The sequence below is a fragment of the Melospiza georgiana genome, chromosome 31 (assembly GCF_028018845.1).
Source record: "Melospiza georgiana isolate bMelGeo1 chromosome 31, bMelGeo1.pri, whole genome shotgun sequence".
Classification (NCBI taxonomy): Eukaryota; Metazoa; Chordata; class Aves; order Passeriformes; family Passerellidae; genus Melospiza; species Melospiza georgiana.
In genome coordinates, this window is record NC_080460.1 from 628,633 (window position 1) to 651,893 (window position 23,261).

Sequence of the window (23,261 nt, forward strand, 5' to 3'; positions counted from 1 at the left end):
CAGAACAGTGAAAAGCTGAATTTAATACTGCAGTGAAAACGCTTGGATCCAACAACGGCCGCGCTCTGGAGGGGAGCAAACGCAGAACCTGGAATTTCACAGGGAATTTCAATTTCATAAGAAATCTCACAGGGAACTTCAGTTTCACAGGGAATTTCATATAGAATTTCACAGGGAATTTCAATTTCACAGGGAATTTCATATAGAATTTCACAGGGAATTTCAATTTCATATGGAATTTCAATTTCATAAGAAATCTCACAGGGAACTTCAATTTCACAGGGAATTTCATATGGAATTTCACGTGGAATTTTAATTTCACAGGGAATTTCAATTTCATATGGAATTTCAATTTCACATGGAATTTCATATGGAATTTCACGGGGAATTTCAACTTCATAAGGAATCTCACAGGGAATTTCAATTTCACAGGGAATTTCATATGGAATTTCACAGGCACGGCCATTTCAATTTCATAAGAAATCTCACAGGGAACTTAAATTTCACAGGGAATTTCATATGGAATTTCACGTGGAATTTTAATTTCACAGGGAATTTCAATTTCATATGGAATTTCAATTTCACAGGGAATTTCATATGGAATTTCATGGGGAATTTCAATTTCACATGGAATTTCACAGGGAATTTCGTATGGAATTTCAATTTCACATGGAATTTCATATGGAATTTCACAGGGAATTTCAACTTCATAAGGAATTTCACAGGGAATTTCAATTTCACATGGCATTTCAATTTCACAGGGAATTTCGTATGGAATTTCACAGGGAATTTCAATTTCATATGGAATTTCACATGGAATTTTAATTTCACAGGGAATTTCAATTTCATAGGGAATTTCAATTTCACATGGAATTTCACAGGGAATTTTATGGGGAATTTCAATTTCACATGGAATTTCATATGGAATTTCATAGGGAATTTCAATTTCACATGGAATTTCATATGGAATTTCATACGGAATTTCACAGGGAATTTCACAGGGAATTTCAACTTCATAAGGAATCTCACTGGGAATTTCAATTTCACAGAGAATTTCATATGGGATTTCACACGGAATTTCAATTTCATACAGAATCTCACAGGGGAATTTCAATTTCACCAAGAATCCCACATGGAATTTCACATGGAATTTCAATTTCATACGGAATCTCCCAGGGAATCAAAGCTCCCTGAAGCGACCCAGCACTCAGCAGATTCCCAGGGATGAGTGAGGCCCCTGGGCTGGGAATTCCCATCCCACAGGTGCTGTGTCCATCCAGGAATCACCTCCTGACTGGATATTCCATCTTTTCTTCACCTTGCAGAGGGAATTTCTGCCTCTCCCTCTGTTTGTCTGAGGACACACTTTGCTACAGAGCTCCAAAAAAAAAACCTTTTCCCTGGAAAAAGGAAATATCACTTCAGAAGCCCTTGGTGTATTTTCTCCTCACAATTCATGGAAGTTTGGGGGGTTTTCTGTCCTCTCCTATATCAATTCCAGCTGATTCCACAGGGAATTCCAAACTTCCCCCAAAACCTCACAGGGACGTTGTGAGGCTTAAAAATGCAGGAATATTTTTGAGTATTTGTCATTTCTCCAGTGCTCCAGCAGGTTTTAACCTCCTGGCAATGGGAAAATTCCAGTTTTCCCCCAGAATTCCAGCCTGGAGCAGGAGCAGAGCCTGGGATGGGGGTGGAAGCTCATTTTGAACCCAGCACAGGCAAATCCTGGAGGTTTTTTTTCTCCCTGATGAGCAGATCCCAACTTTCCTCACCAACAGGGAAGTTTCAGCCTCTTGAAACTCTGTAAATAAGGAAAAAAAAATCCCCTAAAACTTGGATTCACTGCCCGTCAGTGTTCTGGGATGCCCCAACAGCAACATCACAACAAACTCGGAACAGATTTTTCCAACTCCTGCCCTTGCTTGGAGTTGAACTTTGGCCCCAAAAAAATCCCAATTTTCTGACTCTCAATGCCTATTTTTTGTTGGAAAACAGAGCAGGAATGAGGAATAAAGAAACCACCTCACTCCTGCACCTTCCCCGGATGCTTTTTAAACCCCCAACGCAGAATTCCAGCACTTCCCAGGGCTCCAAAAAAAACAAAATAAAAACCCCACTAAAGGAAACACCCCCCTGCTCTGCATGCATTTAATAGCACGGCCATGCTCATCTTTACAGCCTCAACAGGGGTTGATTTTTGTTTTTTTGGGGGTTTATTCCTCCTGATCCAGGGGTTCTGGCTGGAAATCCTCATTCCCTGAGGGCTCCTCCTGCTGCCGCTGCCTCCAGCCCAGGGCGTGGGACAGGAGCCTCCTGGCCACGGCCGTGTCCGTCTGGGGCCTCTCCTTCCCCAGCTGAAGCAGCTCTAGGGGAAAAAAAATAAAAAATAAAAATAAATTTTACCCACCTGGGGAACGATCCGGGAGAAGTTTGCGCTTAAATCCCCCAAAAAATCAGCTTTTTTTTTTTTTTTTTTCCCCTGCTGTTCTGTTCCTTCATCGACCTGAAGCTTTTCTGTCTCGGTGAGTGAATTGGGGTTTTTTTCAGGATTATGGAATTTTTCAGGATATGGAATTGGGTTGGACTCGATGATCTTAAAGGTCTCGTCCAACCTGGGAATTCTGTGATTCTGTGATTCCGTGTTTCCCACTGGGGTTGTTTGGTCACCAAAAAGGTTCAGGGCTCTTCTTCTGCTGTGTGGAAAATTGTTCCCCATCCTCTTCCCAGGAATTATTCCTGGCAAAATTCCCAACATCCCATCCCTTTCCACGCCTGGAAAAACCCAGGCCATTTATCCATTTATCCAACTGAAAATCCTCAAAAAAAATCAGCTGCCAAAATCCTTGCAAAATTTTTAAAAATCTGCATTTAAAATGATATCTGAATATTTCAGATCATTTGGGAAGGCCCTTGCTCAGTGCCCTTCATTTTTTTGGATTGTTCCAATTCCATCTGCAAGGAAATCCACCAAAATCTCACCAAGTCCACCATAAATTAAATTTGAGGATTAATTAATTAATCCTTTATCAATTTGAAGTTGTTTTCTACACAGCAAGGGGGGCTCTGGTTGTTTTTCCTGAAGTTTCATTCATTAAGGGGAAAAAAAAAATTTAAAATAATTTTTAAAAGAGACACTGTCAGCTAATTAAAATCCAAATTTGTGTTTGGAAAATAATCAATTGAAACTGGATACCAACAGAATTTATGTTTGATTATTATATTTAGTAATTAGTTAATTGACAATAAATTTAAAATAATTATATTTCCATTTAACCTGATTCAGAAGAGCGAATAAATGAAAAAACAGATGAAGGGGAGATGCAAATAAACCAAATTTTTTTGGATCTTTCCTTTAAATCCAGCAGTGCTGAACCTCAGCAATTTGTCCCTGTGACAGTGTTCCCTTTAAAGCATTAAAATTGAATTTATTGTGACTGCAGTGAGCTGGAAAAAGCCAGGAATTGTTGGTTCAGAGTCTCTGCTGCTGCTGAGCTTCGTGGCTTTGCTTTCCTGTGGCAACTGGACCTGATCAATGTGATTGGAAGGCAATGAAATCAATCAATCAATCAATCAATCAATCAATAATTAATCAATCAATCAATGGTAATCAATCAATGTTCATGGCTCAGCTTCACCATTTCTCCTTCCTCAATAAAATTATGCCAACCACAAGATTGGGTTTGTCTGCTTTGGATTGCCAGGGGGGAGAGAGGGAAAATCCCTGGGGAATTTGATGCCAAAAAAATCCCAATTCCAGCTCAACCCTTCCCCTGCCAGCTGCCCAAAATCGCAGCAAATTACACCAAAATAAAAAAATTAAATTAAATCTGAATTCCAGCAAAATTCCACACCACAGAGCCAAAAAAAAAAAATCCATAAAAAAACACCAATCAGAAAGAAAAATAATTGAAATAATTGGTCCTGAATGGGAATTTGTCATGTGGACCAGTGAGGGGTGGGAAATGCAGAAGTGTGGGGTGGATTTAGGGAAATTCAGGGGAATTGGGGTGGATTTAGGGAAATTCAGGGGAATTGAGGTGGATTTAGGGAAATTCAGGAGAGAAGGGGATGGATTTAGGGAAATTTAGGAGAAATCTGTGGTTTAGAGGAATCCAGGAGAGGTGAGGTGGGTTTAGGGAAATCCAGGGGAACTGGGGTGGGTTTTCATGGAATTCCAGGACCAGTGGGGTGTGTTTAGGGAATTCCAAGGGAAATGGGGCGGATTTAGGGAATTCCAGAAGTGGGTTTAGAGAAAATCCAAGAGAAATGGGGTGGGGATTGAGGGAATTCCAGGAGAAGGGAGGTGGATTTAGAGAAATCCAGGAGAGAAGGGGATGGATTTAGGGAAATTTAGGAAAAATCTGTGGTTTAGAGGAATCCAGGAGAGGTGGGGTGGGTTCAGGGAATCCCAGGAGAAGTGAGGTGGATTTAGGGAAAATTCAGGAGAATTGGGGTGGAGGTGGGGAAATTCAGGGGAATTGGGGTGGGTTCAGGGAATTCCAGGGGAATTGGGGTGAATTTAGGGAAATGCAGGAGAAGTGGGGTGGATTTAGGGAAATCAAAGAGAAATGGGGTGGATTTAGGGAATTCCAGGAGAAGTGTAGGATGGGTTTAGGGAGATCCAGGGGAATTGGGGTGAATTTAGGGAAATTTAGAAGGGGGGGTGGATTTAGGGAATTGCAGGAGAAGAAGTGTGGTGGATATATGGAAATGCAGGAGAAGGGGGGTGGATTTAGAGAATTCCAGGGGAACTGGGGTGGGTTTATGGAATTCCAGGAGATGGGTGGATTTAGGGAAATGCAGAATTGGGGTGGCTTTAAGGAATTCCAGGAGAAGTCTGGGGTGGATTTAGGGAAATCCAGAAGGGTGGGATGGGTTTAGGGAATTCCAGGAGCAGGAGGGTGGATCTGGGGAAATTCAGGACAATTGGGGTGGGTCCAGGGAACTCCAGGGGAATTGGGGTGGGTTTAGGGAAATTTAGGACAAGTGGGGTGGATTTAGGGAATTCCAGGAGAAGTGGGATGGGTTTAGAGAATCCAGAAGTGTGGAGTGGATTTAGGGGACATTCAGGAGAAGTGGGGTGGATTTAGGGAAATCCTGGAGAGAAGGGGATGGGTTTAGGGAAATTTAGAAGCAGGGTGGGTTCAGGGAATTCCAGGGGAGTTGGGGTGGATTTAAATACAGGAGAAGGGGGGAGCATTTAGGGAAATTTTGAAGGAGGGTGGATTTAGGGAAATGCAGGAGAAAGGGGATGGGTTTAGGGAAATCCAGAAGTGGGGTGGATTTAGGGAAATCAAAGAGAAATGGGGTGGATTTAGGGAATTCCAGGAGAAGGGGGTGGATCTGGGGAAATTCAGGACAATTGGGGTGGGTTCAGGGAATTCCAGGGGAACTGGGGTGGATTTAGGGAAATGCAGAATTGGGGTGAATTTGGGGAAATCCAGAAGAGGGGTAGGTGGAGAAGTGTGGTGAATTTAGGGAAATTTAGGAGAAGTGGGGTGGATTTAGGGAAATGGGATGCAGGAGAATTGGGGTGGCTTTAGGGAAATCCAAGAGAAATTGGGTGGATTTAGGGGATTCCAGGAGAAGTGCAGGATGGGTTTAGGGAGATCCAGGGGAATTGGGGTGGGTTTATGGAATTCCAGGAGAAGTCTGGGGTGGATTTAGGGAAATCCAGAAGGGTGGGATGGGTTTATGGAATTCCAGGAGATGGGTGGATTTAGGGAAATGCAGGAGAAGTCTGGGGTGGATTTAGGGAAATCCAGAAGGGTGGGATGGGTTTAGGGAATTCCAGGAGCAGGAGGGTGGATCTGGGGAAATTCAGGAGAATTGGGGTGGGTTCAAGGGATTCCAGGGGTGGGCTCAGGGAATTCCAGGGGTGGGTCCAGGGGATTCCAGGAGCACTGGGGTGGGCTCAGGGAATTCCAGGGGGGCTCAGGGAGCTGTGCCTCACTCGGTCTCTGCAGGGCCTTGACCTTGGCCTGTTTGCTGGCGTGGAGCAGGGGCCGGATCTTCAGGCAGGGGTAGCGGCGGCCCAGGGCCTGCGAGGCTGCAGGGACACAAAAGGGCTGGAATTAACCCCAAAATTCACATCAGGCTGGGCTGCAACTCCAGGGGAGACTCCTCTGCCTGTCCTGAGATGTCCTGACCCCCAGGGGAACTCTGCTTTTAACCTTTGTCCGTGGAAAAAGCTGCCCAGGCTTTGGGATGAATGGGAATTATGAGTGTGTGAAATGGATTGTGGTGGAGTTCAGCACAGGGTGAGAAACTTGGGGGTTTTAGCATGGAAAAAGAAGAAGTTTAGCATGGAAAAAGAAGTTTAGTATGGAAAAGAAGTGTAGTATGGAAAAAAAGTGTAGTATGGAAAAAAAGTGCATAATGGAACAAAAGTGCAGTATGGAAAAATTAAATTAAATCTGAATTGCAGCAAAATTCCACACCACAGCTCAGTGCCAAAAAAAATCCATAAAAAACACTACATTACAAAAAAGTGCAGTATGGAAAAAAGTGTAGTATGGAAGAAAAAGTTTAACATGGGGGAAAAAGTTTAACATGGGGGGAAAAGTTTAACATGGGGGAAAAAGTTTAACATGGAAAAAAAAAACTTTAGGATGGGAGAAAACATTTAGTATGGAGGAAGAAGTTTAGTATGGAAGAAAAAGTTCAGTGTGGGGGAAAAGTTTAGTGTGGAGGAAAAAGTTTAACATGTGGAAGAAAAACTTTAGGATGGAAGAAAAAGTTTAGTATAGGGGGAAAATTTTAGTACGGAAAAAGTTTAGTGTGGAGGAAAAGAAAGTTTAATGTGGAAAAAAGTTTAGTGTGGAAGAAAAAGTTTAGGATGGAGGAAAAAGTGTAGTATGGAGGAAAAAGATTAGTATGAAAAATTTAGCAGGCAAGAAAAAGTTTAGTGAGGAAAAAAAAGGTTTTGTGTGGAGGAAAAGAAAGTTTAGTGTGGGGGGAAAAATTGAGGACGGAAGAAAAAGTTTGGGATGGAGGAAAAAGAAGTTTAGGGTGGAAAAAAGGTTTAGTATGGAAGAAAAAGTTTAGCAGGGAGGAAAAAGAAGATTAGTATGGAGGAAAAAGTTTCACATGGAAAAAAGTTTAGGATGGAGGAAAAAGTTGAGTATGAAAAAGAAATTTAGTAGGCAAGAAAAAGTGTAGTGTGGAAGAAACAGATTAGGATGGAGGAAAAGAAAGTTTAATGTGGAAAAACGTTCAGTATGGAAGAAAAAGTTTGGGATGGAAAGAAAACTTTAGTGTGGGAGAAAAAAGTTTAGGATGGAAGAAAACATTTGGGATGGAAGAAAAAGAAGTTTAGGATGGAGGAAAAGGAAGTTTAGTATGGAAAAAGTGTAGTATGGAAGAAAAAGTTTAGCATGGAGGAAAAAGATTAGTATGGAGGAAAAAGTTTAACATGGAAAAAAGTTTTAGGATGGAAGAAAAAGTTTAGTGTGGAGGAAAAAGTTTAACATGGAAAAAAGTTTAGGATGGAAGAAAAAGTTTAGTGTGGAGGAAAAAGTTTAGGATGGAGGAAAAACGTAGGACGGAAGAAAAAGTTTAGGATGGAAAGAAAAGTTTAGTGGGGGGGAAAAAGTGTAGGATGGAAGAAGAAGTTTGGGATGGAAGAAAAAGTTTAGTGTGGAGGAAAAAGTTTAGTATGGAAGAAAAATTCAGTATGGAGGAAAAAGTTTAGTGTGGAAAAAAGAGTTTAGTGTGGAAGAAAAAGTTTAGGATGGAAAGAAAAGTTTAGTGTGGAAGAAAAAGTTTAGTATGGAGGAAAAAGTGTAGTATGGATAAAAAGTTTAGCATGGAGGAAAAAGATTAGTATGAAAAATTTAGCAGGCAAGAAAAAGTTTAGTGAGAAAGAAAAAGTTTAGTATGAAAAAGAAATTTAGTAGGCATGAAAAAGTTCAGTGTGGAAGAAACAGATTAGGATGGAGGAAAAGAAAGTTTCATGTAGAAAAATGTTCAGTATGGAAGAAAAAGTTTGGGATGGAAAGAGAAGTTTAGTGTGGGAGAAAAAAGTTTAGGATGGAAGAAAAAGAAGTTTAGGATGGAGGGAAAAGTTTAGTAGGGAAGAAAAAGTTTAGTAGGGAAGAAAGTTCAGTATGGAAAAAGTTTCACGTGGAGGAAAAAGTTTCACGTGGAGGAAAACAAAGTTTAATGTGGAAAAACGTTCAGTATGGAAGAAAAAGTTTGGGATGGAAAGAGAAGTTTAGTGTGGGAGAAAAAAGTTTAGGATGGAAGAAAACATTTGAGATGGAAGAAAAAGAAGTTTAGGATGGAGGAAAAGAAAGTTTAGTATGGAAAAAGTGTAGTATGGAAGAAAAAGTTTAGCATGGAGGAAAAAGATTAGTATGGAGGAAAAAGTTTAACATGGAAAAAAGTTTTAGGATGGAAGAAAAAGTTTAGTGTGGAGGAAAAAGTTTAACATGGAAAAAAGTTTAGGATGGAGGAAAAAGTTGAGTATGAAAAAGAAATTCAGTAGGCAAGAAAAAGTGTAGTGTGGAAGAAAAAGTTTAGGATGGAGGAAAAAGTTTAGGATGGAGGAAGAAGTTTGGGATGGAGGAAAAGAAAGTTTAATGCGGAAGAAGAAGTTCAGTATGGAAAAAGTTTAATATGGAGGAAAAGTTCAGTATGGAGGGAAAAGTTTAGTGTGGAAGAAAAATTTAGGATGAAAGGAAAAGTTCAGGATGGAAAGAAAAGTTTAGTGTGGAGGAAAAGAAAGTGTAATGTGGGAAAAAAGTTTAGTATGGAAGAAAAAGTTCAGTATGAAAAAGGTTTAGTATGGAAGAAAAAATCAGTACAGAGAAAAAAGTTCAGTATGGAAGAAAAAGTTTGGGATGGAGGAAAAAGTTTAATGTGGAAGAAAAAGTTTAGTACAGAAAAAAATTTCAGTATGAAAAAAGTTTTGTATGGAAGAAAAATTCAGTATGGAGGAAAAAGTTTAGTGTGGAAGAAAAAGTTTAGGATGGAAAAGAAAAGTTTAGTGTGGAAAAAAGTTTAATGTAGAAAACGCTGAGTACGGAAGAAAAGCTTTAGTGTGGAGGAAAAAGTTTTTAGTATGGAAGAAAATGTTTAGTGTGGAAGAAAAAGATGAGTATGGAAAAACAGTTCAAAGTTTAGTATGGAGGAAAAACTTTAGTGTGGAACAAGTTTTTAGAATGGAAGAAAAAGTTTAGTAGGGAAGAAAAAGTTTAGGATGGAAAGAAAAGTTTAGCATGGGAAAAAAGTTTAGTAGGGGAAAAAAAAATTCAGTATGGAAGAAAAAGTTTACCATGGAGAAAAAAGAAGTTTAACATGGAGAAAAAAGTTTAATGTGGAAAAAAATTAAGCAGGGAAGAAGAAGTTTAGTATGGAGGAAAAACTTCAGTATGAAGAAAAAATTTAGGATGGGAAAAAAAGTTTAGGATGAAAGATAAAAGTTTAGTGTGGAGGAAAAGGTTTAGGATGGAGGAAAAGAGTTTAGTATGGAAAAAGTTTTGTGTGGAAAAAGAAGTTTAGTATGGGAGAAGTTTTTAGTATGGAAGAAAAAGTTGAGTGTGGAAGAAACAGATTAGGATGGAGGAAAAGAAAGTTTAATGTGGAAAAACGTTCAGTATGGAAGAAAAAGTTTGGGATGGAAAGAATAGTTTAGTGTGGAAAAAAGTTTAATGTAGAAAAAGCTGAGTACGGAAGAAAAGCTTTAGTGTGGAGGAAAAAGTTTTTAGTATGGAAGAAAATGTTTAGTGTGGAAGAAAAAGATGAGTATGGAAAAACAGTTCAAAGTTTAGTATGGAGGAAAAAGCTTAATATGGAAAATAAAGTTTAGTATGGAAAAAGTTCAGTATGGAGGAAAAACTTTAGTATGGAAGAAAAAGTTTAATGTGGAAAATAAAGTTAATACGGAAGAAGAAGTTTAGTATGGAGGAAAAACTTTAGTGTGGAAAAAGTTTTTAGAATGGAAGAAAAAGTTTAGTAGGGAAGAAAAAGTTTAGGATGGAAAGAAAAGTTTAACATGGAAAAAAAAGTTTAGTAGGGAAAAAAAAATTCAGTATGGAAGAAAAAGTTTACCATGGAGAAAAAAGAAGTTTAATATGGAGAAAAAAGTTTAATGTGGAAAAAAATTAAGCAGGGAAGAAGAAGTTTAGTACGGAGGAAAAACTTCAGTATGGAAGAAAAAGTTTAGGATGGAGGGAAAATTTTTGGGTTTTTAGTTTGGGGGTGGGCAGGAGCCAAGCTGGAGGATTTTGGGCACTGTCTGATCCCCTTCTTGTTCTTCACCTGCTCCATTTCCTGCAGTGCTGGGGGCACAGGGGGTGCATTAGAAAGAACCTCAGTGCAGATGTTGGACAGACAAATAATGAGTTATTGGTAGGGAGGTGGAAATAAAATACATCCAGGAGTTAATTGGACAAAACAGCTTTAAAAGAGCTCGAATCTGGGTCTGGTGACTTTTGGTGCCTCCTCTGTACCCTGAGGTGCAGATAGAGTGCTGAGATTTTAATAAGGGAAGAATAAACAACAACCTGAAGACCAAAATCCCAAAAATCCCATCCATCCCTCATTCCTAACACAAAACTCTTCAAAGATCTTTCCCATCAAAAACAAAAACCCACAAAAAAAAGCACAAAACCACTCAGAGATCTCAGCATTTGCTCAAGGCTTGGACTAAAGCAGCTGAAATCGTGGTGGGGACAATTCCCCATCAGGAATAATCCCAAAAAATTGAAAAAATGTTATTTTAGAAGAATCTTGGCACTTTTTAGGGAAAATCTCAAATAAAAGAGCAGAACCTGTTGGGATATGAGAGGAACCCCCCCAGGGCTGCACTTGGGGTTTTGTCCCCCCCAAAAAAATGAATTTATCCAGATTTTTGGTGTCATCCCCCTCCCAACATCCTTGGGAGGTGATTGGAATTTTTTTCAAGTCATAAAAGACCAAAAAAAAAGGGAAAAAAAGGTGAAAAACCTCTTGATTATCATTATTATTATTTGTAATTTCTAAGAGTACACACAGCTGCATCCAAGGCAATTCAAAAGCACTTTCCACATCGCAGCCCAGAAATTCCAGCTTCCCAAAACCCATGAGGATGGAAAGGAACAGGAAGAAAGAAACAGAATAAAATGGAATAAAATAAAATGGAATAAAATAAAATAACATATAAAATAAAATATATAAAATAAGTAAAATAAAAAACAAAAATAAAACAAAATAAAATGAATAAAAATAAAAATAAAAATAAAAATAAAATGTAATAAAAAATAAAATAAAATCAGTACCTGTGGAGGGGCTGGAGAAGATTCCCAGGGCATGGGTGTCATCCACCCACTGGATTTTGAAGCCACTTTCACTGAAAAGAAGAGAAAGAAAAGAAAATAATTTCTTTTTTTTAATGTCAAGAAAAACAAAGCCCCAACAAAACCCAGCAGCCCCACGAGGGTTCTCAGTGATTTATGGAGTTTCCCAAAGCATTATTCCCATTTTCAATGGGGGAAAGGGCAAAGCTCCTTTGAGGCACACAAAGAGGGGAAGGTGAAGCTAAAATTCAGAATTTGGGAGTAGAGCTGGGCTTTAAACGATGCCTAAACTGCAGCAAAAGCCCTTGAGGAACACAATGAGGGGAAGGTGAAACTAAAATTCAGAATTTGGGTGCCAGAGCCATGGAGTAAAGCTGGGCTTTAAACCAGGCCTAAACTGCAAGAAAAGCCCCTTTGAGGCACAGAATGAGGGGAAGGTGAAACTGAAATCCAGAATTTGAAAAGTGGAGCAAAGCTGGGCTTTAAACCAGGCCTAAACTGCAGGAAAAGCCCCTTTGAGGCACAGAATGAGGGGAAGGTGAAACTGAAATCCAGAATTTGAAAAGTGGGGTAAAGCTGGGCTTTAAACCAGGCCTAAACTGCAAGAAAAGCCCCTTTGAGGCACAGAATGAGGGGAAGATGAAAATAAAATCCAGAATCTGGGCGTTAGAAATGTAGAGCAAAGCTGGGCTTTAAACCAGGCCTAAACTGCAGGAAAAGCCCTTGTGGCACACAGAGAGGGAAAGGTGAAACTAAAATTCAGAATTTGGGTGCCAGATGTGTGGAGCAAAACTGGGCTTTAAACTGCAGGAAAAGCTCCTTTGAGGCACAAAGAGAAGGGAAGGTGAAGCTAAAATCCAGAATTTGGGTGCCAGAGCCATGGAGTAAAGCTGGGCTTTAAACCAGGCCTAAGCTACTGGAAAAGCCCCTTTAAGGCCCACAAAGAGGGGAAATAAAAAGTAAAATCCAGAATTTGGGAGCCAGAAATGTGGAGCAAAGCTGTGCTTTAAACCAGGCCTCAACTGCAGGGAAAGTTCCTTTGAGGAACACAATGAGGGGAAGGTGAAACAAAAATTCAGAAGTTGGGTGCCAGAGCCATGGAGTAAAGCTGGGCTTTAAACCAGGCCTAAGCTACTGGAAAAGCCCCTTTAAGGCCCACAAAGAGGGGAAATAAAAGTAAAAATCCAGAATTTGGGAGCCAGAAATGTGGAGCAAAGCTGTGCTTTAAACCAGGCCTCAACTGCAGGGAAAGTTCCTTTGAGGCCCACAAAGAGGGGAAGGTGAAACCAAAACTCAGAATTTTGGTGCCAATCCCAGCTCCCCGCCCTGCCGAGGCCCTTGGGCTGTCGCTCACTGGAAATCCGAGAACATTCCCAGCAGATCCTCGGTTTTCAGGGACGAGGGGAAGTCGTAGATCTCGGTGACGTGGGCCAGGTCCCCCTCGCTGACCTGCGCCTCCCCATAGCCAGAGTAATCCACAGAGATCCTCTCGATGCTGATGTCCTTCACTGACAGGTTCCCAACGATCTGGGGAGACCCAAACAAGGATTAAATACAAAACAATGAGCCCCAGGCTCGAGTTTCACCCCCTTGAGCTGCTTTGAGTGAGGTCTCACAAGCTCTCGGAGGTTTATTTCATATTTGAGCTAGCTCAGCCGCCTTGGCATAAAATCAGCAGGATGGCTTCTGTGGCAGTGCTGGGAACAAAAAGATTTTAATAAAGGCAAAATAACAAAACTCTTTACAAAGAAAAACTGATTTAGGCGCAAGAGGTTCTTTCTCCTGGTTAAACACCCTCACAAAAGCGATTAGTTGCTTTGTTCTCCTCTTTTTCTAGTGAATTGCTCAGGTGGGACTTATTGGCTTTGTCCAATTGGCTATCCTTAAGTTTGAGGTGAAGTCCCCCAGGTCTTTGAAATGCCTTTTTCACCTAATTGAGAGGAGGAAATTCTGGGCTTCTTTCCTTTTTGAGGAGACAAAAGCTAGTTTTGTGACTCAAAAACAAAAAGGAAAAACCATAACAAAAACAAAAAGCAAAGGCAAAAACAAAAAGCAAAAAAAACAAACCAAACCAAAAAAAAAGAAAAAAAAACCAAAAAAAACCACCCAAAAAGCCCACTCCTCACCCCCTCAGAGCCCAGTCCTCACCTCAGCCACTCCAGCCCCACCTGGACATGGGATCCCCTCCCAGGGGCACCTCCTTCCCCTTTTTCCCCAGGTTTTGCCCCAAATCACCTCAGCCAGGAGCTCTGCCGTGCAGTCGTCCTCGAGGCCGCTCTGCCTCGTCCCCTCTCTGTCCCCTGCAGCCAAATCCAGGCCCCTCCTCATTGCCTCGGCCACACCGGAGCCTTCCTTGTCCTCCTCTTCCTCCTTCCCCTGGATCCGCCCTGGATCTCCCTCATGGAGCGGCTCAGGGGCAGCCACAGCCTCGGCTGGACCTTCCAGAACCTTCTGCAGGGGCTCCTGCTCCACCTGCCCAGCGCCGGGGCTGGGAACAGCCGGGACTCCCTGGGAATTCCGGGAATGCTGATCTGCCACAGTGTCTGTCACACCCGGGGCTGTCACACCTGGGGCCGTCACACCTGGGGCTGTCCTGCTGCCACCGTGGTTCTCCAAAGGGACACAGCTCCTCCCACACTCCAACCATCTGGAATCCCGGCTGGATTGCTTCTCCTCCTGCAGCTGGGCCTGGAAGTCGCTGCCTTCTGGAATGGTGGTGCTGCCATGGCTTCGTTCTTCCTCTCCTCCCTCAGGTGGATGTTTGCTGTGCTCTGGAACAATGGTGCTGCCATGGCTTGGTTCCTCCTCTGCCTCAGGTGAGTGTTTGCTGTGCTCTGGAATGGTGGTGCTGCCATGGCTTGGTTCTTCCTCTCCTCCCTCAGGTGGGTGTTTGCTGTGCTCTGGAACGATGGTGCTGCCATGGCTTGGTTCTTCCTCCTCTGCCTCAGGAGGGTGTTTGTGGTGTGCAGAATTTGGGGAATGGGAACAGTCCTCACCCCGACCTTCCCGCTCGCAGGAATCGCCGCCATTTCCCGAGGACGGCACCTTCTCCCCACGCAGGGGATGCTCAGCGCTGCCTCTCCCAGGGACACGCTCTTCCTTCCCAGCCCCGCCCAGCTCCTGCCGCTCCCGGCTGGGATTCCTGCCGCCGTTTTCCCCTCCTGCAGCCGCCTCATCCCCGGGGCTGTCCCGCTCCCTCCAATTCGCCTTTCTCCGGCCCCCTCGGGGCACGAACGGGGCTCGCTCTGGTTTCCTCCGGGGCGGTCTGGAGATCCTGCCCGAGCCCACGGTGGCGCGGGCGCTGTCCCCGTGCGTGGTGTCCCCGGCGTGGCGCAGCCCCCGGGCCCCCCGTGCCCCCCGGCCCCAGGGCTGCGCCGGGCGCTGCGCACGGGCAGCGCTGGCACCCGGCTTGTGGTCGCAGGAGGGCTCGCTGGGAAGCCTGCGAAGGAGGGGACGGTGAGAGGGGAAACACAGGGGAAAAGCATCAAAAAGGGAATTCCCAAGAGGAAAAATTCCCAAAAATCCCACTGTTCTTGGGGTCTGGGGGATGCCATTGGTAATGGAGAACCTGAACGGGACACGGTGACTTTGTGCCTGATCCAAGGGCTGGAGACCTGGGAATGCTCCAGGGAGAGCTCAGAGCCCCTTTCAGAGCCTGAAGGGGCTCCAGGAGAGCTGGAGAGGGACTGGGAAGGAGAGGATGGTGAGAGGAGAGCAGGGCAAGCCCAGGGGAAAAGGAAGAGAAGCATCACATTCCCAAAAATCCCACTGTTCTTGGGGTCTGGGAGATGCCACTGGTAATGGAGAACCTGAATGGGACAAAGCAAGTTTGTGCCTGATCCAAGAGCTGGAGCCAGGCTGAGAGAGCTGGGAACGCTCCAGGGGCTCCAGGGAGAGCTCAGAGCCCCTTTCAGGGCCTGAAGGGGCTCCAGGAGAGCTGGAGAGGGACTGGGAAGGAGAGGGTGGTGAGAGGGGAGCAGGGCAAGCCCAGGGGAAAAGGAGGAGAAGCATCAAATTCCCAAAGGGAAAATCCCACTGTTCCTTGGGGTCTCGGAGCTGCCATTGGTAATGGAGACCCTGAATGGGACACGGTGACTTTGTGCCTGATGGATCAGGCTGGAAACCCTTTGGAGCCAGGCTGGGAGAGCTGGGAATGCTCCAGGAACTCCAGGGAGAGCTCAGAGCCCCTTCCAGAGCATGAAGGGGCTCCAGCAGAGTTGGAGAGGGACTGGGGACGAGGATGGAGGGACAGGACACAGGGAATGGCTCCCACTGCCAGAGGGCAGGGATGGATGGGATGTTGGGCAGGAATTGTTCCCTGTGAGGGTGGGATGGAATTCCCAGTGAGCTGGGGCGGCCCCTGGATCCCTGGAATGCCCAAGGCCGGGTTGGACATTGGGGCCTGGAGCACCTGGGACAGTGGGGGTGTCCCCAGAAGGTGACAAGGGTGGCACTGGGATGAGTTTCGGGTCCCTCCCAAACCATTCCAGGGTTTTGATGGTTGCCAGCCCTGACCCAGGGGATCACAGCTCACCTGACAGCAGAGTGACAAATGACTGTCCTCCTCCTCCAGCCCTCTCCCACCGAGAAGCTGCTCAGCAGCTCCATGTTCTCCACGGTCCTGTGGATCAGGTACCTGAGGCGGCTGGACAGGGGTGGGAAGAGCAGCACCCTGCAAGGAGAGAGGGCTCAGGGCAACAGGAACGTGCAGGGAGGGATGAGGATGGTGGAAACATTCAATAACCTCATCCCTGAGGCATCCCCAGCACGGGGTTTAAATCAGAAAAAAAGGCAAGCAGGACTTGGGGGTATTAAAGGCACAAATGACTTGTCAGATTTGCAGCCAGACACATTTTACACATTAAATGGAGTGTGGGGAATGCCTGGCCCAAGGCCTTGGCCTGGACTCTCCTTCCTGCTGTATCCATATGGGAAAAGCTGGGAAGCACCAGCAGAAAGCTGCTACAGATGCCCTCCCTCCCAGGCTGAGCCTCATTTCATTTCTCTCTCCACAATATCTTATTCTGTAACATTTCTAAATCAGTATTTATCCCAAAAATTACATACAAATATATACTACATAAACCTCCCTTATATACAAATATATACTATATATAGTATATATTTAGTATATATATATTTAGTATATATACCATATATATAGTATATATTTAGTGTATATATATTATATATTTAGTATATATACTATATATATAGTATATATTTAGTATATATATATTATATATTTAGTATATATACTATATATATAGTATATATTTAGTATATATATATAGTATATATTTAGTATATATATAGAATATATTTAGTATGTATACTATATATATACTATGTATAGTATATATTTAGTATATATAGTATATATACTAAATATATATACTATATATATACAAATATATATATACATACATATACATTCTTTATATACAAATATATACCATATAAACCTTTATATAGTATATAACTATATATATATATAGTTATATACTATATATAACTCTTTATTTACAAACACATACTATAAATATATAAACCTTCTATCAAACTTTATAAATCACAAATTTATAAATATATAAACCTTCTATCAAACTTTATAAATTATAAATTTATAAATATATTAACCTTCTACCAAACTTTAAAATTCCTCTACAAACTCATTTCCCACCTGGAAGCCAGGAATAAAGCAAGAATGGATAAACAAACTCCACGTTCAATGTCACTGCTGCCACCTGGTTTGTCCCCGACTCTTTGCCAATGGCACAGGGAATTTCCTTGCCAAACATTTTATTTTAAAGAAGGGCTGAAACAAATATTTAAGGTCAGGAGAAGCTGGCAGGGAGCTCAGCTCAGCTCCTGTCCAGCACCCTGGGCTTGGCCACCCCAAGGGCTCCAAAGGTCACTGGGTTGGGAACAGCTCCAGGTGAACCCAGGACGAGCAGAAAGCCACCAAAGGCCACAAAGCCCTGCCTGAAGGTGTGACCAGGGGAGGGGATCCCACAGCCAGACCCCCAATGCTGCTGCTTTCACCCCAGAAAATCGATGCCAAGCACAGGCCCAAGGTGCCCAGGTGTCCCAGGCGCTGCCCAGGTGTCCCCGGGGACAGTCAGGGACCCACCGGTGGTGCTGGCCCTGCTCCATGAAGTGCTCCAGCTCCTCCACGATCCTGCCCACGAACTCATCCTCGCTGGGCGACAGGAAAACGCCATCCATGGGGCACAGAGCCAGGGGACAGCCTGCCGGGGGACAGGGACACAATGGAGGGACAGGGACACACATGGAGGGAGGGACTGGGGCACACCTGAGGGACGGGGGCACACGGAGGGACAGGGAGAGCCTGCCAGGGGACAGGGACACATCTGGAGGGACAGGGACACACATGGAGGGACACACCTGAGGGAGAGGGGAACAGCTAGAGGGACATGGACACGTGGAGGGACAGGGACAGCCTGCTGGGGGATAGAGACACACCTGAAGGACAGGGACACCCGGAGGGACAGGGAGGCACTTGGAGGGACAGGGACACATCCTCCAGATGTGGGCACATGGCACGGGGGCATATGGGGCGGGACAGGGACACACGTGGAGGGCCAGGGGCACACGGAGGGAGGGACAAGGACAGCCTGCCGGGGGACAGGGACACATGGAGGGACAGGGACACACGTGGAGGGACAACGGCACATCTGGAAGGACGGGGGCACATGGAGGGACAGGAACACACCTGGAGAGACTGGGGCACACCTGAGGAAGAGGGACACACCTGGAGGGAGGGACGCACGTGGAGGGGCAGGGACACGAGCACATGGAGGAAGGGACAGCCGCCAACCCCCGCCCACGGGTGCCCAAATCTCACCCGCCCCTGTGCTGGCTCCGTCTGCACCCCGCTATCCCCAAAATCCCAGGGCATCCCAAAATCCCCCAGCCCCGGGCACTCCAAAATCCCCCAGCCCCGGCCATCCCAATCTCCCCCACCCCTGCGCACCCCCAGCCTCTCTGCCCTCCGTTATCCCCCTATCCCGGACACCCCCATCCCGCTCTCTGCATCCGCCGGCCTCCCCATGTCCCAGCGCCACGTGCTGCCTCCCGTCCCCACCACCACCACCATCACCATCATCACCATCATCACCCTCACCCCGACCCCCCCATCGCCCCCATCCCCGCTCCGGGCCCCGCCGCGCCCCCGTTCCGCACCCCCGGTGTCCCCCCCGGCCGCGGCCGCCCCGGCCGGGTCCCCCCGCGCCCTCACCGCCAGGCCCGGCCGAGCAGCGGATGCCGGAGCGGCGCCTGCGCCCGGTTCTGGCTCCTCCCGCCCGGCTCTGGCTCCTCCCGCCCGGTTCTGGCTCCTCCCGCCCAGCCCCGGCTCCTCCCGCCCGGTTCTGGCTCCTCCTTCCCGGTTCTGGCTCCTCCTTCCCGGTTCTGGCTCCTCCCGCCCAGCCCCGGCTCCTCCCGCCCGGTTCTAGCTCCTCCCGCCCGGTTCTGGCTCCTCCCGCCCGGTTCTGACTCCTCCCGCCCGGTTCTGGCTCCTCCTTCCTGGTTCTGGCTCCTCCCGCCCGGTTCTGGCTCCTCCCGCCCAGCCCCGGCTCCTCCCGCTCGGTTCTGGCTCCTCCCGCTCTGCCCCGGCTCCGTCCCGGCTCCGTCCCGGCTCGTCCCGCCCGGTTCCGGCTCGTCCCGCTCTATCCCGGCTCCTCCCGCTCCGTCCTGGATCGTTCCGACCCGTCCCAGCTCCTCCCGACTGATCCGAACTTTTCCGTCCCCGTCCGTGCTGGTCCCGCTCGGTCTGGGCTCCTCTCGGCCTGTCCCGGCTCTTCCCCCTCATCCCGATTCTCTCCCTCTCGCTCCCGGTTCTTCTTCCCTCTCGCTCCCGGTTCTTCTTTCTCCTCATCCCCGGTTCTTCCTCCCCGTCCCGGCCCCATCCCCGGCAGCGCTCCTGGCCCTGCTGTCCCCAAACCCTCCCGGGCCGGGTTCATCCCCTGTCCCCGTTCGGCTCCGGGTGCTCCAGAATCGGAGCTGCTGAGGCCGGGACGGCCGGGGCTGATTTCAGCCTGTCCGGAGCTGCTTTACCGGGAAACAACCCCGGCCTCGGCTTTCCCGGGATATCCCCCGGGCCTCGGCTCTCCCGGGAAACAATCCCGGCCTCGGCTCTCCCAGGAAACAATCCCGGCCTCGGTTTTCCTGGAACATCTCCGGGCCCTTTCCCGGGCAAGAGGAGCGGGTTCCAATCTGGAAATAAAGCCAGGCAAGACATCAACCCCCAGCAGCCACATCCCCTTATCCTGTGCTCACTTCTCCCTTTCTCTGTTAAAGCCGTTCTTCCTAAAAGTCCCGATTTTTTCTGGCTGAAAAATCACTTGAAAGTCAGCAGTCATTCCCTGTCTCGCTGCAATTCCAGCTGGGAAAGCAGCACAATTCCCCATCACCTACTCAGGGTTAATTCCCACACTCTCCCAGCCCAGCACATTCAAATGTGGCTGGTTTGGACTGGTTTGGATTAGGAGGAACCTCCAATTTTTCCCCTCTGTCTGCTGATTTCCACGTGGAGTTGATGCTTTTCCTCCTTTCCCTCTTTTGCAAATATCACTTTTCTCAGGCCCCTCTGCTCCTCACCCAAAAACCCAGAACCTGTCCCCAGGTCACCCATGGCACATCCAGAGCTCCAGCAGTGACCTGTGGATTTTTTGGGATTACAGAGCAGAGTCAGGCACAAATCCTGCCCCAATCCCTGCTCTGGGATCAGCTCCAGCCTGGAATAATTTCACCCACCCCAGTGTGGAATTTGGGATAGGAGAAGGGAAAAGAGGAGGAGGAGAAGGAGGAAGACGCTTCCTGGTGTGATTACAGAGGAAACCTGTGCAGGGAAAAAGGGGAAAAGGAGCCACATTCTGCAGCCAGGTAAACAAGGGGGTCTGTGCCAAAGGCAGCCCCAGTCCCACCAGTTTGGAGCCGTTCCCGTTTCCCAGTCTGCCCACAGGAATGTCTGTAACACACTGGGATTCCTTCCCGAGCCTGGCAGGTTTGGGGCTGGCTCTGTCACCACCTGTCCCTCCTGGTGCTGGGTCAGAGCTGCTGCAGGCAAATTAACAATAATTAAACACATTAATTTAATGAAATAATTAAATACAGGTAATAATAGGACACACAATGGGTCACTTCGCCCTCTTTGTTGTCTTTCCTTTGCAGTTCATCGCAGACACACCGAGCTGCCTGCTTTCCCCCAACCCCTTTACAAACCATCCTGGATTAAGCACCAGAATTTTGCCACACGTATCAAGAAACTCTTCCAAAACAGTTCTGGGAAAAGCCGAGTGCTCCCTCCTCTCTTGTGCCAAGCCAGGAGTTCCAAGCACCACACAACACGCTGAATTATAAATATTAATTATAAATTAATACAGCAGAGTTCAGCATTCAGCATTCAGCCCTTTTTCCCACCCAGGCTCAATGGAAGGTGCTGCTGGCCAGAGGGGGAGCCAGATGGGGGTCCCACACTCAGGAAGGGGGATCTGAGGGGGAGAGGAGCCTGGAGAAACCCTCTCCAAGGCCACTTTGGGATGGGAGAAGGGAAAAGAGGAGGAAAAGGAGGAAGATGCTTCCTGATGGGATTACAGAGGAGGCTTGTGCAGGGAAAAGGAGCCACATTCTGCAGTCAGGTAAACAAGGCAGCCCCAGTCCCACCGGGCCAGTGACCAGCTGGATTTGGCCAGCTCCTCTCTCAGCTCCTCAGAGAACAGAAATGTCCTCCCTCCCCTCTCTGCTGGAGACCTTCCCACCCCTCTTTTCCCATCCAGGCTCAATGGAAGGCGCTGCTGGCCAGAGGGGGAACCCTCCCCAGCTGCATGGGCGTCCCACACTCAGGAAGGGCATTCTGAGATGGGGAGGAGCCTGGAGAAACCCTCTCCAAGGCCACCTCGGGGCTCTCCACCTGCAGCACGGCGTGGGGCAGCAGCTGGGGTGGGCTGAGGCTCTGCAGAGCCCTGTGCCCAGAGGTGTCAGGGTGGAAGGACACCAGCCCAGAGGTGTCAGGATGGAAGGACACCAGCCTGGAGGTGTCAGGACGGAAGGACACCGGCCCGGAGGTGTTGGGGTGAAAGGACACCAGCCCGGAGGTGTCAGGATGGAAGAACACCAGCCCGGAGGTGTCAGGACGGAAGGACACCGGCCCAGAGTTGTCAGGATGGAAGGACACCAGCCCGGAGGTGTCAGGGTGGAAGGACACCAGCTCGTTGCTGAAGGTCACCGTCTCCACGGCGCCGCCGCGGCACAGGCAGCCCCAGCCCAGCAGGGAGGTGAAAGCGGCGCGGAACTCAGCGTTGAAGGCGTAGATGATGGGGTTGAGGGCAGAGTTGGCCCAGCCCAGCCAGGTGAAGGTGCTGAGCACGGCCCTGCTGACGCACGGCGACGCTCCCGGGACGTGGAGATCGGGGTCGCAGAAGGGCACCAGGCAGTTGAGCACGAAGAAGGGCAGCCAGCAGCACACGAAGACACCCACGATGATGGAGAGGGTCTGCAGCACCTTGGTCTCCTTCTTGAGGGAGGTTTTCAGGGAGGTTTCCTGAGGGTGGTCGCTCTGTCCCACCGGTGTCTCCAGGGAGGAGATCCCACGGAGCTGGTGCCGGGCCAGGCGGAAGAGGCGCCCGTAGGTGCCCAGCATGATGGCCACGGGGATGTAGAAGCTGATGAGGGACGAGGAGATGGCGTAGGTCCTGCTGAGGCTGGGATCACAGCTCCCCTCCTCCGCAGAGCCGTTAAACCCCAGCTGCTCCCGGGCCTTGTGCCACTGCAGCTGCACGGGGAGGAAGGAGATGAGGAGGGACAGCAGCCAAGCCACCGCAATGGTGACGAAGGCCAGGCGCTGTGTCACCCTCCTCTGGTGGCGGAAGGGCTCGGCGATGGCCCAGTAGCGCTCGACACTGATGAGGCACAGGTGGAGGATGGAGGCCGTGCAGCACGTGATGTCAAAGGCCACCCAGAGGTCACAGAAGGCCCCGAAGGGCCAGAAGCCCAGCACATCACTGGCAGCTCTCCAGGGCATCACCAGCACGGCCACCAGCAGGTCGGACACGGCCAGGGAGACCACGAAGAGGTTGGTGACCTTGGAGCGCAGGTGTGGGAACCTGAGCACGGCCAGGCACACCAGGGCGTTCCCCAGCAGCGTGGTGAGGATGAGGAGGGCCAGGCAGGTGGCTGTCACTACCCGCAGGGACAGCGGGGAGTGGCTTTGTGCTGCCCAGCTGGTGGCACTGAGCCCGTCCTGCCCAGCTCCTCCTGCCGAGGGGTAAAACCCATCCATGGCTGCCCCTTGTCCTGGACTGTCAAGCAAATTGTGTTCTGTTCTGCTCGTCAGCTGTCTTCTGTTCAGTGCTTTTCCTTATCTCTTCCACAACCGGGGGGACGTCTGCTGATAAGAGGCCATTGAATGTCCCTGCATGGCTGATAAGAACTACAGCATCCCATTGGGAGATGTGAGCCCAGAGGGAGGAGCCAAGCATTCCTACCTGGATATAATCTGGAGATTCTGGAACACCAGCCAAGCATTCCTACCTGGATATAATCTGGAGATTCTGGAACACCAGCCAAGCATTCCTACCTGGATATAATCTGGGGATTCTGGAACACCAGCCAAGCATTCCTGCCTGGATATAATCTGGAGATTCGGGAACACCAGCCAAGCATTCCTACCTGGATATAGTCTGGGGATTCTGGAACACCAGCCAGGCATTCCTACCTGGATATAATCTGGAGATTCTGGAATGTTGGGGAAGATGAAACAGGAAAGCCTTATAAACGTGATTGTCTGGCAAAAGATTTTGAGAATATAGAAACCATAACAGAGATTGAAATGAAAGCAAGCTTTGAGATCCCTCAGTTACTGAACAACTGGAAAACAATGGTGTGGCTGGCTGAAGGTGATCCCCTTTTGATGGAACAACACCCTCTGCTTGCAGACAGCTCCAAGGGTCAGAGCAAACC

At 47.6% G+C, this 23,261-nt stretch overlaps 2 protein-coding genes across 3 annotated transcripts; both read right to left on the reverse strand.

Moving 5' to 3' along the window:
• Positions 1-5: 5 nt before the first annotated feature.
• Positions 6-18,625, reverse strand: R3HCC1 (R3H domain and coiled-coil containing 1). Of its 2 annotated transcripts, XR_009115812.1 has the most exons (9): positions 18,544-18,625; positions 17,416-17,533; positions 15,817-15,954; positions 13,518-14,721; positions 12,637-12,809; positions 11,265-11,335; positions 5,957-6,052; positions 1,000-2,368; positions 6-705 (listed from the first exon to the last, which is right to left on the reverse strand). XR_009115812.1 is itself a non-coding variant. In XM_058042489.1 (8 exons), exons 2-8 carry the CDS (start codon positions 17,508-17,510, stop codon positions 2,217-2,219), a joined length of 1,929 nt encoding a protein of 642 aa, XP_057898472.1. In that variant the 5' UTR covers positions 17,511-17,533; positions 18,544-18,625; the 3' UTR covers positions 6-2,216. The 2 variants fall into 2 exon arrangements, 1 of the variants encoding a protein (XP_057898472.1); XM_058042489.1 differs by having other exon boundaries at positions 6-2,368.
• Positions 18,626-21,081: 2,456 nt separating this feature from the next.
• LOC131094901 (D(1)-like dopamine receptor) lies at positions 21,082-22,581 on the reverse strand. Its single transcript, XM_058042496.1, has 2 exons — positions 21,476-22,581; positions 21,082-21,265 (listed from the first exon to the last, which is right to left on the reverse strand). The coding sequence occupies exons 1-2, from the start codon at positions 22,579-22,581 to the stop codon at positions 21,082-21,084; spliced, it is 1,290 nt and encodes a 429-aa protein (XP_057898479.1).
• Positions 22,582-23,261: the final 680 nt, after the last annotated feature.